This window comes from Pantherophis guttatus, chromosome 3, assembly GCF_059756535.1.
Source record: "Pantherophis guttatus breed Tessera chromosome 3, ASM5975653v1, whole genome shotgun sequence".
Classification (NCBI taxonomy): Eukaryota; Metazoa; Chordata; class Lepidosauria; order Squamata; family Colubridae; genus Pantherophis; species Pantherophis guttatus.
The window spans coordinates 15,368,509-15,386,300 of NC_142065.1; the positions used below are offsets into that span (position 1 = coordinate 15,368,509).

A 17,792-nucleotide genomic window follows, 5' to 3' on the forward strand; every position below is an offset into this window, starting at 1 on the left:
CCCCTAACGGACATCCGCCGCTCGCGCTCACTCCCTCCGTCGCACGTGCTCGGGGCCGAGATCTTCGCAGGAGGAGCCTCATTCGTTGCAAATCTCGCGAGAGGCGCCTCTTTGTTTTCCCGTTGGAGTCGTCTGGAGGGGAGGTGAAGCCCGGCTTTAGGGAGGGCGTTTCGTCAAGCTTCCAAGGGGCGGCTCGTCTCACCGTTTGGCGGCGTGGAGACAGCGACCGGGGGTTTCCGTGGTGCTGGAGCGTGCCAGAAGGGGAGGGAGAGGGGGAGATTTTGCGGCCGAGGGGCTGGGGAGTCCCGGTATCCCAGTGGACGGGGGACCCGAGTCTCTCCTCTCTCAGTCCCACCCTTGGATTACTTTGCTCTCGTCTCCTTCGCTGAAGGCCGTGCATAGGTTTATTGTTTTGCGTTGATTTATCATCGGCCCTTTATTTTGTACAAGTCGATTCGACATACCTGGTGGTGAGCTGGGTTGGGCAGAGAGACTATGGCGCTGGAGACTATGATGTTGCCAGCCCAACATCAGAGAAAACTTTTGGTAGGCTGTCTTGTTTGTTTGATAGAGCAATTGCATTTAGGTTCTGCAAGCCACCAATCTGAGCAGCAGCAGCAGCCCAACATTCCTGGTTTACCGCACTGGGTTTCCTAAACAGTGCGTATTTGGATGCGGATTTGTATTATTAATTTATCATCTCTGCACCTTCGTTATACAAACATAACAAGGCAATTTCCAATAATAATCTTGTGAAGCAACTGAGGAGCCCTTTCTTGTCTAATTTTTCATTCAATGGAGAGAAAAAAAAGACTGCTGTTTGCAGTATTGGTCTCCAAATTCAGTCTCCTGTTTCCTTCAAAGTAAAAAGGGTTGAATTAAACACCGTAGTCCAAATACATTAAGTACCCTTATAGTGAGGGCCAGGTGGGATGAGCAGATATGCCTTCTTTGATCAGTGGGAAGTGAAATACCAGGGAAAGGTGTTCGTTTGTTTGTTTGTTTTAGTTGGGAGCTGTAAGTAGATGCAATTCTCAGAATCGGTTGCTATAGTAAGATTATATGTTATTGCTGAGAATATTTTATAGGTCTAAAGCATTCAGAATACATCTGTATTGTTCTTCCATTTGGTAGCACGGATTAAGCATATGAAGGCAAGTTTGGACAGCTCAGCTTCAAGTCTTGTGTAAGTTCTGCTATTTTCCTTAGCCAAAGGGAATTATTGTTGCTTGTATAAACACCATTTTAGAGTTTGTAACATCACAAAACTTATGATATTCAAGCTCATTATTATGCAGAGAAAGCAAAGAAAAATTGAGATATAAGCAGGCAATGTTCACAGAATTCGAAACTGCATCTAGTGTTTATTTATTTATTTATTTATTTATTTCCATTTCTATACCGCCCTTCTCCAATAGGACTCAGGGCGGTGAACAGCCAAAGTAAAAAACAGAGCATACAAAATTTAAAAAACAGTATTAAAATAATTAAATATTTTGGCCGTAAATTAAAACAACCCAATTTAAAATCAATTTAAAATTTAACTCAAGCCAGCCCAGCTAGTTGAAATAAATAGGTTTTCAGGGCCCGACGAAAAATCCGGAGGTCTGTTATTGTACGTAACTTTGGGGGGAGGTTGTTCCAAAGGGTGGGCGCAGTCACAGAGAAGGCTCTCCCCCTGGGGGTCGCCAGCCGACATTGTCTGGCGGACGGCACCCTGAGGAGGCCCACTCTGTGCGAGCGTACTGGCCGGTGGGAGTGTTATGGTCTCTGAAATAGCTTCACTTAAACTTGATACCCAGTGAAAGAATCAAGGTGGTAAAAATTACCACTCTCATCTATACATGCTTCAGTAGGGTTGCTTTGGGCTCTGAATTAGTATGTAGCTCTAACTGGAAAGAAGCTTTTCAAAGTAAGTCCTCAAGTTTGACTCTGGATAAAACACACACAGTAGTGGGACCAATCACTTTGCTAAATCATTTATTTCTGAGGTTTGGAAACATTTAAGTCAGTCCATTCCATCACATGTATGAAGAAAGACCAGATTCCACAGGATGGGTGTGGGTACATTATACAATACAGCATTGTAAATCATGGTTAGGCTGTGTGTTATGAAAGCAATTCTCTTGTAACATTACAGATGACTAAATGTTATATATTCCATAGTACTATATATGATCCGGTTACCGTATTTAATTCTCAGTTTCTCAGTTGTAATTAAAAAGACTAGACTCACAAGTAGATAGTTGCCATGTTGTACTGTCATGCTTAGAGAATAGTAACTGATTTTGCTTCTCTCATTTCTTTTCTAAGAATCTGGCATCAGGCCCAATACTTGAAATTTGTGAACAATGAAACTGAAAACCAAGAATTTAATTCTGGACTACAGAAGTTTGGCAAAAATGTGTGTGCTGCCATTTGGATCAAGTGAAGCTAGATAATCAAAAGCATTATGGGAAACAAGCATGATCTTAATTCCAGGAGGATGAGGCATGTGACTCTTACACAGTAATAAAGTGACCTATCGTGTCATCCAGAGAAAAAGTGTTTCCACAACCTATATTAATCTTTTTTTCCTTCAGGGAATGTAACTTGTTACCTAGACCAATAGTACATTTATATTATCTGATTTCAAATTGAACTTCCTGGCCATATCCATTCTTGTATTTACTCCTGACAATGGTGTATTACTTCCACTGTTTCTCTAAAATTAATAAACAGAAATAAGAGGAACAGCTGCATGTGCAAAGTGTTGGTACTTCATTTAGAAACCTTGCAAGATAATGTATTAATGTTATGATGCATGCTCACCCTTACCACTAATATTACTGCAGTACTATGGTTCATTGTGCTGAAAGCCATCAGAAATGTCAGGATAATATTGTTCACCCACCTTCTTGGCTCAGATCCACTAGGGTGAACAGATGAAACACATCTACAAATCAAATTAGAGCACATCCAAATAATTGGTTTCAACCTGGAAATGAAATTTAACTTATGTTCATGTATACAAAGATGACTTTTTATTTTAAAAAAGTAATACATTTTCAATGTATTGTCTATATTTTTAAAGTCTTTGTTTTTTATTCTTGTATGTTACAGCTTTAAGTTCTGTAAGTATTACGGAAGTGGTTAATACAGATGCAGGAAATAAATCTTCACTGCTTTTCTAACCATCCTGGTTATTTTGAACAGGTTGCTGTATTACAATTTGAAGAGTAACTATTTATGCTCCACCTAGATAAGATCCAAATGTTTTTTAGCGAGCAGGCAAAACTGAAATATGCCAGAAAGCAAATGTCTCACCTGCTAAGTGTCATTTGCTTCTTTTTTAATATGTGAAGTTTTTGTATTTTTATGCTTGTGCTATAATTCATTCAAAACATTCTATATTTGGCCATCATATTATTTCAGTTGTTCTACTGTGTTGCCTTCTTCTTAAGGGAGGGGTGATGTAAAAATTATGTTGAACGAGAATAGCGCAGTATCATAACATATTTCATTGTTTTGATATGCTTTGTTTCTCGAAAAGAAAGTTCAGTTACATTTGACTGATTACAAGTCTTGTACCACAGTCAAATGGTATTGATTATAGTATTCACTAATAAGGCTATTTTCTGGGACAAAATATGGGTGGATCACATCAATTCACATTATAATCTCTGAATATTGTATAAATGATTCTTTTTCCAAAACAGGTTAATGCTAATTCTGGAACATTTTAAATTTTTGTAACCATTTTAATTAATGTTAATTAATTACTCACATCTGTAAGAATGTAGAAGCACAGAAATTCACAGGAAGCATTTTAGTAAGACAAAATATTTGCCAGAGTATAGTTAGTTGTATATTTATTTGGCATTTTAACTGAAAAAATATTCAGAGGGAAATAAAGACTGAAATATTTGCCTGCAAAGGAAGTGCATGAACAAAAAGAAATTCTTCTAAACTCAGAATCCTTGTGCTTTGGTTATTCTGGTGAATAATTTCAAATCGGTAATGATTCAGCAGCAACAAAACTTGAAACATTTTGCATTATTGTACATTCTGCCTAAAAAATCCCAAGGGATTCCAGAGTGACTTTGTACAGAGTGATTTTATGCAAAAAGCACAAAGCTGATGCAACACAAAATGTTTTTCTGGATTCCGCTATCAATTTGATTCCAAATACCCACATGGAGGCTCTGTGGGCTACCCATTTGTATGCCATCTCCAGGGAAACAACCAGGATCTGCTCATCCCTATTGCCATGGCAACTGAACTCCAACTCACAATTCCCTCTTCTGTATAGTCTTGCCAGCCTTCCCATTGCTATGCAACAAGAATGGATCAGCAGCCCATTTGGGCAATCAAGGGCTGGGTTGAGGCTAACAATGCAGGTTCAGATTAAAAATTGAGTCCAATAGAAAACAGCTGTGCCTGTGAAATTTTAGAAATGAGGGTAGAGGAGATGATCAGTAGTTTTTATGTTGACAAACTTTGACTTCCACGTGGGCTTAAGGCTGTGGTTTCTATTCTGCCCCTTCTCTGTCCAGTTTCTCCATCTATGGATGTGGCAAAATAAATATTGCAAAAGTAAGGAGTGAATTTCACACTGAGTCATAAGGCTATAGTAACTGAAGGTTAAAGAAAGCCAGTCACTGTAAATAATATATTTCATCCCTTTCCATCTGTATTTCAAGACTATGTACAGTTTTTAAGCCATTATTGTGTTCTGCCGTTATAGTACACAAAAGTTTTATGGAGTGCATAAAGATAAAAGCTAATTTCAGGCATTATGTAAAAGCAGCCAAAATATTAACTGGAAAGCTTTCAGAAGCCATCTACCTGCTTTTCAAAGTTCATAGAGTGTGACTGTTCTGTGCCATGGACTTTTGACCCCGTGTTGCATTTTTTAAAAAGAAATTAGATTGTAGAAAGGCATTTAGAAAGATACTATATACATAAGCATAAAGATCAATATATTTTATAATGGGTCATATCTCCAGTTTCAAGAAATAATATATGGTGGCATTTCAGTAATTCGGATGATTAAACATCATTTTCAGTATTAATACATTCAGCAGAAGGCTCATCCTTCTCTGCTTTAATTTTGCAGAAATGTGTTTTTTCTCTATTGCCTTACTGGGCCAGCATATTAGGAACAACCTACAAATGCTTAATCTGTCTCCTGCTCAAAGAAAGGCACCTATGAATTTTACATGAAAGTTTTAATAGCTTGTTAAGGTATATGAAATATTAAATATAAAACAAATATAATACAATAGTACAGTTAAGCTCCAAATGATCATTGCTTCACAAGTGTTCTAATGCAATGGAAGTGTGTTTAGGAAAGTGCATGATTTTCAATTGGGCAAATGTTTAACTGCCACCCTAGTGCACAGATTTGACATGTATGTAAAGGGAAGAAAGTACTTGTTTATGCTTTCAGTTCTTTTTGACAAAGCTATGCATTTTCATTTGGCATAATAAATATTTTCCCCAACTGACCTGAGAAACAAGTTCAAAGAATATCTTCCTATTGTAGAAAAGGTAACATTATATCAAAGAGATAAGGAAATATGTACAGGTCTCTACAGAAAAGGCACAAAACAAATCAATGCATGCTTGAGTTGTTTGCCAGAAGAGATGTGGGAATATTTGTGCAATACAAAAAATGCTGCAAAGTGATTTAAGGACACTGATTTCATGCAAAATTGAGGAAAGGAAAAGTTAAGATTAAATAAGCAGCACAGAGCAGCTGAGAAAACAAGTTGCTTTCCTATCTTCAGGGCTAACTTTCCACTTCTCAAAGGAGGCAAAGTGATTCTTAGTCTACTTTCTGAGGTATAAATAGAGAAAGTGATAAAATGCGATTGTATAGATAATTTGATGAAGAGAAATTATGTAGTGAACTCCTTGGGATTTAAATGTGCAACTAATTGCACTTGTAAAGAAGCCCAGATCCTTGGCAAATATTTGCACAGACGTCGTTTTTGACTTTTAAGATACAAGAGAAAGGTAGGTTGATGATGGCTACCCCTTCATATTGAGCTCTGCTTTAAATAATACGTAACTTATTCCTTAGATTTCTATAACCAACCTGTCTTCATCATCACTGCTGCTTATGTCATCGTATTCCAAATGAATTGGCTTATTCATTGCTTCCAAGCTTTGCTTTTGTTTAGATGGCGTTCCAGGTAAGGATTTAGTTGAAACTGACATCTCGGTAAGTCTTGATGTGAGCGAAACAGGACATAGACTCTGGCATGTGGGAGCATGTTGCTCTTTTAAAGAAGGATACAAATCTCTCTCCATTAATTGTTCTGTTCTTTCTGTAGTAGGAATGGGGGGCTCTAGAATGATAACATTTTTATCCTTTGATTCTAAGTTATTACAGCCTCTTTTTGAACAAACAAAAAAAGGTCTAGTAATCTGAGATCCAACAAAGTTACACAGCTGGTTCTTTGTATCTTTGAATTCCAAATGATAAGGTTCAGTAGACGGTCTGTTGTACTCAGAATCTACATCTGGGTGTTGTTCTTTTGGAAAGATTTCCAAGGAGCAACTACCTAGACTGCTGGGTTTTTCTGCTGATACATTATTAGACAGTGGACAGGAGTATGTAGGTACTTCTCGGATTGTAGAAATTCTTGGAAGAAATAAGCTGTCACTTGAGCATTTGTTAAGTCCAGGTGTGTCCTACCAGACATAAAGAAGAAATTTATCAATTCATCAGTTGCTATAAACTACTAGTAATATGTATGTCACTGAATTCCACTTTCTGGGGGAAGAACAATGAGGCATTAATACATCCTTGACCTGCTTGAGGATTTCCTCACAGCAGCTGATTGGGAAGAGAATGTTGGACAAGATCTGATTAAGCCAATACAGCTGTCCTCTAGAATACTAACAGCATCATTGGCAAGAATGTCTTCCCATGACATGCTTTGTGTTAAGTATCTCATGCAACTTGTCTTGTAACTAATTGTGAAATTAAGTGTTTACCGAGACACTTGGTCTACCCCAACCTGTGGGAGGGGGCATTCTGCTCCCTTTCGCCTTTCAGCTCCAATCCAATAATTGTGAAATATATATTTTCGCAAAAAATTAGATTCCATAAGAATGGCCACAATACAATAAATCTTTTTAAGAATTAATTTACTTAATATTAACTGAATATATTTAGCCATTGATCATCATGAATGCTACAACAATACAATATCGTACATACTATTCTTTCTTGGTACTAAATAATTAGTACCAAGCAAAATGTATTCCACTCATTATCCAATACTTTACAACTTTTAATAGGCTCTTTAATCTTGTCTTTCCAAGTTCTTCCTAACAATATTCTGCATTCTAAAGATCCTCTCTTATTTTCTTAATATGGCCTATCAATGCAAAAATTTTATTTGATGCATTTTAAGCAGATGTTACTATTCATTTGGTGAACAATCAAGTTAATAACCCACGTCAGATTAACATGAAGTATCTGATTTAGCATGGGAAAAAATGTCATGCATAAGTCACTCCTTACTTGTTTCATCTTATCCTCTTCCAAATGGAAAGCTACTTTATCCGTTGAGCTGTAATGTAGCTGTTGCAGATTTTTGTCATTTCCTATTTGGAAAAAAATACTTTTATTTACTGATGCTGATACACTTACCCGTTTCTCAGAAAAGAGTAAATATGGATTTTGTTTAAATCTGATTTCACTGTTAATACATTTGAGAAATTGAATAATTTATAGGCATCTCTTTAATTTTAATTAGTTAAGATAACTTTACTAATTTATTCCCAAGGGATAAAAATGGGTTAAGATGTAATTTTAATTGTGACTTCAATTATGGTCTTAAATCAAGCACTACCTGTATGTACAAATCATACATAAAGTTTTAAAGATCAACATTTAATTGAAACCAGAACTTTTCTTGCTGGAATGAATGGACCATCAATTAGAAAAAAAGTCATGGAAAATTATGTACAAAAATTGGAAGATTCTGAAATAAATCACAACAGAGGAATGGTTGGTGAAAATGACAGAACTAGCAGAGATGGCAAAACTAACTTGTTTGATTAGAGAAAAAGCAATATATATCACTGACTAGAAACTGCTTATGGACTTTTTGTCAGGAAAAAAACCAAAAATGTGATTTATGGGTTGAAGATTATAAACAGTAGTTTATTGAAAAGAAAATTATGAAGTAACCTTAAAAAGAGTGTAAAATATAAATGCATTTATAATCGGTCAAAAAGATCTGAAGTTGCTTCTTTATCATCTTTTTATTTATTTCTATTTTCTTTCATTTTCTCTTATTCACAATTCTTTATTTTCTGTTTCTAATATTGCTTTGTTAAAATTTTCTTCATTAAAATTATATTTTAAAATATAAGTATATTAAAGAGGTTTGATCCTAGAGAATGAATGAGAATCAAATTGTACAATGAATATACAAGGAAAAAATGGATTGAGAGAAAGGGGGGGGAATAATGGGAGGAGTTCACGGAATCCTTAAGAAGAGACCGATGAAAAGTATGAAGAATAAAAAGTAGAATGTGAAGTTGTACAGAGATGTGATGGAAGCAAGGGTGGTTTATGGAATGGTGATGCTCAAATTATTCCACATTGCCTCTAATACTGGGAAAGGTGGAAGAAAAGAGAAAAAGTAGAAAAAAGGACAACCAGGAGCAAGGTGAATAGACTATCCATGTGGTTAGTAAAAATTGATGACAACTTAATGTCATAGTCAAGAAATGGTAAATGATGTAAATTGGATGTAACCCTTTGCTATCATGCCTATCATATCTTTTGCTGATTATTTCTTACTTTTTTTCTGTTTTTCCATAACTGCTTTCATCAAAAGAAAATAACGCAATGGGGATTTCTACATTCTTATGGAAAATTTGTATGGCAACAAATGTAAAGTGGCAACAAAGTCCAATTCTTACATAGCTCTCCAAATTATTTTTATAACTATGGAAGATAAAAAATAGATTAGTTCATGTTCATAATTTGTCTTACTACTTGAATTCTAAGATCTGAAGAATACAGGATAGAATTAAGAAATCCAGTACGAAAGTTTTTTCTTTTCTTACTGCAGTAGAAAAGCTGGGCCTGGTAAATTATATGCTTAAAAATTCAAGTTATGTTCTTTACCATAACCTATTATAAATTCAAAGTCTCCAAGGAAATTGACATTAAGGAGCTAATTCAGGATGACTAAAAAAAATTTGAAGCTGGAAAAAAATGACCCAAACAAGAAACTGACCAAAGCCTAAAACCAAACCCCAAGTATAATTCAAAGAAAAACTGCACAGGAATCCTGGAGCACATGTAAACATCATAGAAATTGAAAATTAATATCTTATAATAGCAGTCCTATCATTACATTGATTACTACCAGGCAATATAACATTTCAATATTTCAATTTGCTTTAACCTGCCTTCAAGTCCGTTTTTACTCCTGGCAACTGCCTGGGCTAGTCCCTGCAGTCTTCTTGCCAAGATTTTAGAATTGGTTTGCCATTACCACCTCCTTAGAGTTGAGAGAGAATGACAGCCCAAAATCAGGCTGTTGGTTTTATAACTAAAATAAAACTAGAACTCAGGGTCTCCTGGTTTCTAGTTTGTTGCTTTAATTACTATACCAAATTCTCTAGTTATCTTAACAAATATCTTATTATCTAGTTATCTTAACAAATATCTTAGCAAAGAATGTAGTAAAATATGTTCAGGGTGAACTATCAGGTTCTGCAGGATGACTGTTAAGTCCAAGAAGTCTGGGCAATGGCCTAAGGGGATCCTACAATCTGTTGGGATCTTCGAATGAGGGATTTTTCAGGACAGATGTTGGAGGAAATCCTTAAACTCCAAGTAGCTTCCCTTAGTCTTCATTTTCTTTTATTCATATCCTGCCTTTCATTTAATAGATTATGGCAACATATAGAAGACTCTCCCATATTTTTCCCATCAACAATAACCTTGTGAGCAAAGATGTCCGCAAGATACCCTCAAAAAAGTCAAGAGGCCACAAGGGTACAATTGAAGCTGCCCCTTTTTTTAAATCTGCGCTGCATTAAAAACAGAACTCTGATGATACCATTATGCCAATCAACTTGACTTTTTCAACCATACAATTCTGCCTGTATGGTATGCTGGATCGATGGAGAATGATTGCTGAAATGCAGCCATTGAGCCTTCTATGGCTGCAATTATTTTTTTTCAGACATATTGATAAGCTTTCTTCCCAGGTTAAAAGTCCATCAAAAAAGATTATTAGATTGAAGAAAAATGTGAAGATGATTTAGTTTTTATTTTCTATGTTACTCTGTTATGGCAAACTGAATACCAGAAGTAAGGGCAAATATCCATGTCAAGGAGCAGGAATTTGCAAACAAAACGACCCCACAAATGTTACTCTTGACATTTTTTGTCATTTTCCATTTCCCCTCCTATCTAATTTACCTAGTGAAGTCGTTGGAAAACAATGGCATTTTCCACAATGCTCCCAAATGCCAGAAGCATTGATGTGGGAACGCTTTCTGGAAGTCCTCAAGGCCCAGCATTGCTTGCTTGACTGGTGGCTTCTGAGAAGACGATGTCTTTGTGCGTGATGATCTTCATGTCTATATAATGAAATCTACAAATTAATATTATGTCGTTCGAACATCCTTCAAACTCACGTTTCATTACAAATATTTAGGACTGCTTTGCTTGCCAAACTTCAGTAATCCAGAAAAAATAAAGAATATTCTTTCCTGTACAGTTTGTCTCAACAGGAAAAAAAATATGTTCAGTGTAACCGACCGTAATGTTCAACAATCAGCTAATTAAATTTAACTGTTGTGAACTTTAAAAATGCCAGAAAATATCCTACTTGAAACAAATGAAATCATATCTCATTAAAATGTGGTTCAATTTTTATTCCTACTTTCAAATCTTAATGATATGATCTGTTTTGTCTGGTTTAAATTGGTTGTGCTGAAAAGCAAGTTCTGTCTTTGGAGATTTCTATATAATTTTAACCATGTCTAATATGACTTTTTTTTTTCCTGCTACAGAAAAATTTTCAGCAACCAGTACACAAGCCTCATGATTTTATCCAACCTCAACAAGCCTTTTTTGTAATGGTTTTTGCATCAACTTTAAACTTTGGGAGAGATAAAATCATTTTTTTCAAATACCAGCATTTCAATCCCACAATGATCAAATGTAAAAACAAAAAATGTCCTATTTGATGCTTTCAGTATTAAATATCTGTTCTTTCTTCCCTGTCTGCATTCCCTTTTTCCTACTACGTTAATATGTCCATTATGATTTTTTTGCAAGCAAAGAAAGAAAAAAGATGTAGAGTGATCAAATAAGAATACAGGTAGTCCTCAATTTACAATTCATTTAGTGACCGTTCAAAGTTACAACGGCACTAAAAAAAGTGACTTATGACCATTTTTCACACTTACAACCTTTCTAGCATCCCCATGATCATGTGATCAAAATTCAGATGCTTGGCAACTGGTTCATACTTAGACCGTTGCTGTTTCCCAAGGTCATGTGATCCCCTTTTGTGACCACCTGATAAGCAAAATCAATGGGGAAGCCAGATTCACTTAACCATGTTACTAACTTAACAACTGCAGTGATTCATTTAACAACATTGGTCGTAAAATGGGGCAAAACTCACTTAAATGTCTCACTTAACAACAGAAATTTTGGGCTCAATTGTGGTCGTAAGTCGAGGACTACCTGTAATATGTTGGAGGGAGCATTTTATTTTCCTGGAGAGAGGTCCAATCTGTAAAAAAAACCATTGAATTTTTTGTAGTTTTTAACAGAAAGAATGTTTAACTACAGAAAATGCAATATATATAACTAGCTGGCTACATTCTACCAAGAGAGGTTCAAGAAAAGTATGATTAGGGAACAAAGGCAGGAAAGAAACTCTTGACAATAGCTACCTTGTAAACAAAGAGGAGACAAAGCAACAAATGTGAAGGCAGAGGAATTTCCTAATTCTTTAATCATGGGTTAAAGCAAAAGCTAAAACTTAAATTACTTATAGCACAAGTAGGATAGCATTTTTGTTATGATGTGCAGGTTATAGTATTGAAGATGTCTGTCCCATTCCCTGTTGACATCAATAGGTGATGAAGACTGAGATATGACTGACATCTGAAGTCACAACGTAATAGTTAATCCAGGAACTTAATTTAAGTCTTTTAAACCTTAGTAGATTACTTTTGTTAGTGTCAATACTACTGTTGCACGATCCATGTAAGTGTCCTACTTCTTTCTAAAATAAAATTTTGAAAAATTCTCCTCACAAAGCCTTTCCACCGTATCGTTCAGCTATGAATGTTTTTCATAATCAAAGAAAAATTGTTTTTCTAAGACTTAAGACTAAACCCCCATTTCTTACCTCTTGGGGTTGATCTTCACTTTTATCCTTTTTAAGTTTCTCTTTTCTCTCCTTTTGTAAAATTTTTCTTTTTTCTTTTCTAGTTCTGGGATGCTTTTGGAAACCTCCTGAGCACCAGTATTTAAAAAGTACTTCTGTGAATGCAAAAAATGAGTAACATTGCATGACAAAAATCAAAATGTAAACAGCAGCACACAACATGAAAATAGTGGAACAGTTTGTCTCCTCTCAAAAGAATGTTGGATGTAGTTGTGATTGTTTTATTATGTGCTTCGTTACCGTTTTGTATTTGGTATTTATATATTGTATTGTTTATTGTAAAGACTTTTTTCCCTTCTTTGATTTCTTCTTTGTTCTTATGTTGTATACCACCCAGAGTCATAGTGGTTGACTTGGGCAGCCTTATAAATCTTATAAATAAAGAAAACATCTCCATCTTATGACAGCGACCATGGCACTACAATTATAATGCCAGAAAAGACACATTTATTCTTTCAATTTTTAAATATGTTTTCTTTTATTCTAATTACAGAACATATTATTTATAAATATCTCATTTTTGCAAAGGAATGAGAATGGTTCTCTGCTTTCCAGAAGAGCACCCAGAGGATCAGAACGATGGGAATCTGTCTTCCCAGTGCTACACATCATCTTCTGAAGTGGCTGCAAACTGATTGTGGAAGAAATGGGGTATTCAAAGGCATTTCTAATGTGGCAGGAGACTAATTTCTCTAACCACAGACAGTTCACAGAGTGTTTTTGAGATAGATAAATTCAGAGACAGCATCACTAATCTCCCTTCTGGCAAATTAGAGTTGGGTGACTAATGAATTTAAGATGATTGGGATCGTGATGATAAATACATAACCTTTGTGGCAACATATTCTCAAAATTCCGAGAAAGATTACCTACATTGTTCTAACCTAATGGTTCAACCCATAATCATCACACTGAATCCACAATCTTCAAATCTATTACTAATAAGGTGGTATAACACTTCTTAACAACCATTCCCATTTTATTTTAAAACTAAATCAACAGCATTCCTCTATCTAGGAACTGGAAAAGCATAAAGCCATTACCTTCTCTGTTTCATGCCTTTGTGGAGAAGAGACCAGTGTTTGGGGTTTTTCAATTCCCCAGCCTTCCCTAGCAGCCTTCCCATGGCTTTTCATTTTGCAGATGGACTGTCCACATTTTGAAATGAAGTTTTCATTCATATACAAAGAAGAATATGCAGAATCTTTCATTTCCTTTTGCTCAATAGGAAGTGGGAGGCTTCTTGACAAGCAACACCAAGTCAGCTGAGGCTCCGCATTTAGAGTTGGGAAGGATAGATTCAGACTTGGGATTTGTAAGTTTCCTGCATGAGATTCTATGCTTAATTGGGGCCGAGAGCAAATCTCCTTTGGTTGAGTGCACAGCACATGACAATAAAGCATATTGGAAGAGTGGCAAAGACATTTTGGACTGCTAACTGAACAGGTGGGCAAGTTTTCAAATCCTGGTAAAGGGTTAGTCTCCAATTGCCATTCCTTGACTTCCTTTTCACTACTATCACACAAAACTGCCCTTTCCACCAATGAAGAGAGTGAAATTACTGAACTCTTTGCTGATTGTATTAACTTTAAGGCTGAATTTTGCCCAGTCATGTCTGATGATAAGAAAAGCCCTCCTGTATAAATTGTGGTAAAGCATACTTTCCTCCCAGGAATGTGTGATGTGCAAGAAACTATACATTCATCCTCTTTTGTTGTCAATCTTTGATCATCTAAGTTGTCTTTACTGTCTCCTTTACATGTATCTTTAACTTTCCTGCTTGCACTTTGAAAATGACATTTTTTATCTACCATGGTTGCAATTGTTGTTGCTTCAAGGAGAGTTGGTGCAGGAGCTATCAAGGGTGTCCATGTTGTGTGCAAGTCCCATTTTAGCTCTTTTCTTCTGGCTGGATGCCTCAGATCCAACTGCAAAGGGCACAAAGTTACATCAATGGAATTACTATCAAGTAGTTTATTTTTACAAGCAGGATATGGGGAAATGGTTGAGCTGCTTGGCAATGAAACATATGGTATATTTTCTGGCTCTCTTGTAAGAAACAATGGCACACCTATATTGTTTCCTTCTTGTGAATATTTTAAGATGTACTTTGGAAGAAAATCGTTTTTTTTTAGATGAGAAATCACTTGATTTCTTACCACATGCTGAGTGTGGGTTGGTGCTGAGTCTATACAGTTTGATAATTCTTCTGTTGCTGTGCGAGATGCGAATTTTTTTATTGCAAACAAATTACTGGTGTGTTCCTCTGTTACATCAGTCTTGAATTGTTCAGGAAATGTGGTTGCAGATATACTTGCTGTATCTGTTAGACTTACAATACAATCCCTATCATTAGATACTGTTATAGAATGTTGGATTTCTTCCTCACATTCCATACTGCTACCTGAAGCAGGTGTTCCTACCATTACTGTCCATTTTTTCCCCTTAGCTGAGTCCTTTGCTGATTCTGCAGCAACTATGTTAAGATTATAACAGTCTATCAGTTTCACAACCAACTCGGTTGAACTACTATTTTTAAATGTTATATTTTCCATGTTTTTCAGTTTATCCACCTTAGGCTTCTTCCTTTCTGAGGGTAACTTCTGAGATTCATACGCCAGCTCACTGGTGTTGCACTGTGGTGCCGATAAAGCTGTGTGTCCAAGGTGGGCAGTTTCTTTCCCCCTGCATCCTTTTCTATTAGCTGCAGTATCCTCGTATTTTTGTACACATTCAGTAATGTGTCCATGTGCATCTTCTAAGTCATGATCATGCCGAGTAGCAAAGTTCAGCTGAGTTTCCTTAAAGTGGACTTTCAATTCACAGCCTTTACTTAAAGGCAAAGCTTTACTATTGCCACTCTGGTTGTGTTTTGAAACATGCAAGTCTCTGCATTGATGTTCAACAGATGACATTTCACTTGCCATGCTGTGTTGTTCACAATCACCAACTGAACACAAGGTTTCTCTTAATTCTGCCAATCGTCCTGAATTCTCCTGAGAAAAAGTAGGGTGACCAACAGGGTTAGTTTTGGAATGACTTTCCAATGTGTCAGGATTTGCTTTTGCAGTACCATCTACTAATGATGAAATTACGTTTCCAGTTTCAGAGCTTCGGCCTTCTCTCGACAATGTAACTTCCTTCCCACAGGCAGTTTCCTTGGTATCTGAATAAATGTTTGAAACATTTGTTAAATGACCTTTTTGTTTTTTGGTTGGTTGACTGCTTTTCACCTTCTGATAAATTTTCTTAAATGTCTCATCCCCATAAACTTGCCATTTTTCCTGAGAAAACATTTTTAATTTTCTCTGACTGGGTTTCTTATTCTTGCTGTTCACTCCTTCCACCCCAGCTTCAGATTTCTGTTTACCTTTTTTCTCCTCTAAAGAGGGCAAAGATTCAGTCATATAATTTAATGGCACATCATCTACTGCCACCTGTCTAACAAGTGCCCGGGGGTGGCTGTTAAGAACATTTGTCATATTTGTGTCTAAATTGCTGCTATGCAACAAGCCAGAAAAACCTACATCTGGGGATACTCTAGTGAAAGAAGACAATTTTGAACTATCTGCCTGATCCTGCATCTTCTTTGTACTCTCAATAAAAGGCAGGGAGTTACTTCTTGTAACAGGCACACAGTCAATTGTTGTTGAGAATTGAGTGGGAACTGAGTGAAAAAACAATGGCTTAGTCTTTTCCGCAGGAGTGAAGATAGATTTGGCTGAGCGCAGAGAAATATTCTTTTTCTTGCTGATGTCCAGAGGCCGTATATCAAAATGGAATGAGTCTTTGTACATGTAAGGCATTGGCAAATCAATGCTTCCTTGTTTGGATAGAACCGTTTTCCTGGGCCTAACACTGTCCAACTGGGTGTCATCCACAACTGCTTTATTATGAGATATTAGCCTTGAGATATGCTCTTCCAATCTTTTTTTCTCCAGGGTTACAGCTCCTGTTGCTTTCTCAGTTGAATCTACTTTTGAGAAACTGTAAGTCATGCATTTACTGGTGACAGCTGCATCATCTTCTGACTCTGTGCTATGTTCGCAAAGACTGTGCAGGAAGCCAGGTGAGGGTGTCTGATGTTCCACACTATCAGAGCGTGACAGATAACCAGAGTCGGTGCTCTCACACTTTTTTAGCTTGGTGTCCACAGATCTGCTGTTCCATAGCTTCTCTGAATACAGAGCTTGCTGTCTCTGTAGCTGACTATGTTTGCTTCCTGTTGGAGACCTCTGATCCTGGATCTTCTTTCTCTGAGGTAGATCTGTGGCGTCTCTGGCGCTCTCTTTTTCAAAGATATTCTGATTTATTTCTCCATGGCAGGAGTTACCCGTTTTTATCTTCTGACTTTCCGAAACAGGGAGCGTTTCAAATAACGAAGTAGCAAGAATATGTTTGTCACTGGGCTCTGAAGCAGCAGATGTAATCCTGGCACTTGGCTGGACATCATTTTTATCATGAGATTCTATGGTGTGGGAGGACGCAACTATCTCGGTCAGCTTCTCATTCTCTTCTAATAGACTACTGATATCAGATTCTGAAGGCACCCTGGCATTATTGACATGGGTCTGAGTTCTCCTGTGTTTATACAGATTGCTTTGAGTTTTAAACGCAATGCCACATGTTGTACATGGAAAAGGCCTCTCACCTGTATGTGATCGCATATGTTTCTCAAGGACACTTGGCTTCAGACAGTCACGCCCACAATGTTTACACAGGTACTTCCCAGAACCTTTGGCCTTCCCTGGGCTTCCAGCTGATGCACCTGGAGAAGAACTTTGTGGCAAAAGTGAAAAATGACTAACTATGTTTATTGTACTGGGTTGCTTCTGAATGATTGCCTGAAGTTGATCTGTCCCTTTCGAATGCAAAAGTGGATTGAGGATTAAAGGTAAATTACTATTGTCTATGTTGATATTTGTCTGGACTCTGGAAAGTTTATGGTTTGATTGAACAGGCTGATAAAAAGGAATAGTTAGCGCTTTTAAATAAACAGTTTGAGCAAGTGCTTGTTCTGGCTGAAGAATCATGGGACTCAGCAAGAGATCTGATGCTGTTGGAATGGCCTGAAGGCAGGAGAGCTGAACTGGTGGGTCTTCTAAGGAAACAGGTGGACAAGGAAGTCTCTGGTCCTCCATTTCCTTTAGATGTTCCAACACTGTATTTGGGCCTATCTGTGGGAAACAAAGAACATCTACATTTGAAATCTGAACACATTTTCCTCACTTCCAGAAATAGGTCAGGGCTACACTGATACCAAGTCACTATATGGGAACATATTAACCAATATATAAATTCATCCGTGATGAGATTTTTTAAAAGTATTTTCTTTCAAAAGTCATCACAGGCATA

The 17,792-nt window shown here is 36.7% G+C and overlaps 1 protein-coding gene and 1 long non-coding RNA gene across 8 annotated transcripts in view; one reads left to right on the top strand and one right to left on the bottom strand.

Moving 5' to 3' along the window:
- The first annotated feature begins 13 nt into the window (after positions 1-13).
- Positions 14-15,635, top strand: LOC117674893 (uncharacterized). 4 transcript variants are annotated; one of them, XR_015732960.1, is made up of 3 exons: positions 14-546; positions 2,314-6,179; positions 11,044-15,635. It is a non-coding gene; the product is annotated as an uncharacterized LOC117674893 (long non-coding RNA). The 4 variants fall into 4 exon arrangements; XR_015732962.1 differs by having other exon boundaries at positions 2,314-5,226; positions 6,068-11,249; XR_015732961.1 differs by having other exon boundaries at positions 2,314-4,575; positions 6,068-11,249.
- The window catches only part of ZNF831 (zinc finger protein 831), a 78,636-nt gene continuing 63,272 nt past the window's right edge, over positions 2,429-17,792 (bottom strand). For all 4 annotated transcript variants that reach the window (XM_034433115.3, XM_087889052.1, XM_034433116.3 and 1 more), the window contains exons 4-8: positions 13,481-17,614; positions 12,399-12,532; positions 10,448-10,608; positions 7,520-7,602; positions 2,429-6,681 (exon numbers count right to left, since the gene is read on the bottom strand). In XM_034433115.3, coding sequence (XP_034289006.1) covers positions 6,064-6,681; positions 7,520-7,602; positions 10,448-10,608; positions 12,399-12,532; positions 13,481-17,578 — 5,094 coding nt within the window. In that variant the 5' untranslated portion in view covers positions 17,579-17,614 and the 3' untranslated portion in view covers positions 2,429-6,063. The remainder of the gene's footprint in view (positions 6,682-7,519; positions 7,603-10,447; positions 10,609-12,398; positions 12,533-13,480; positions 17,615-17,792) is intronic.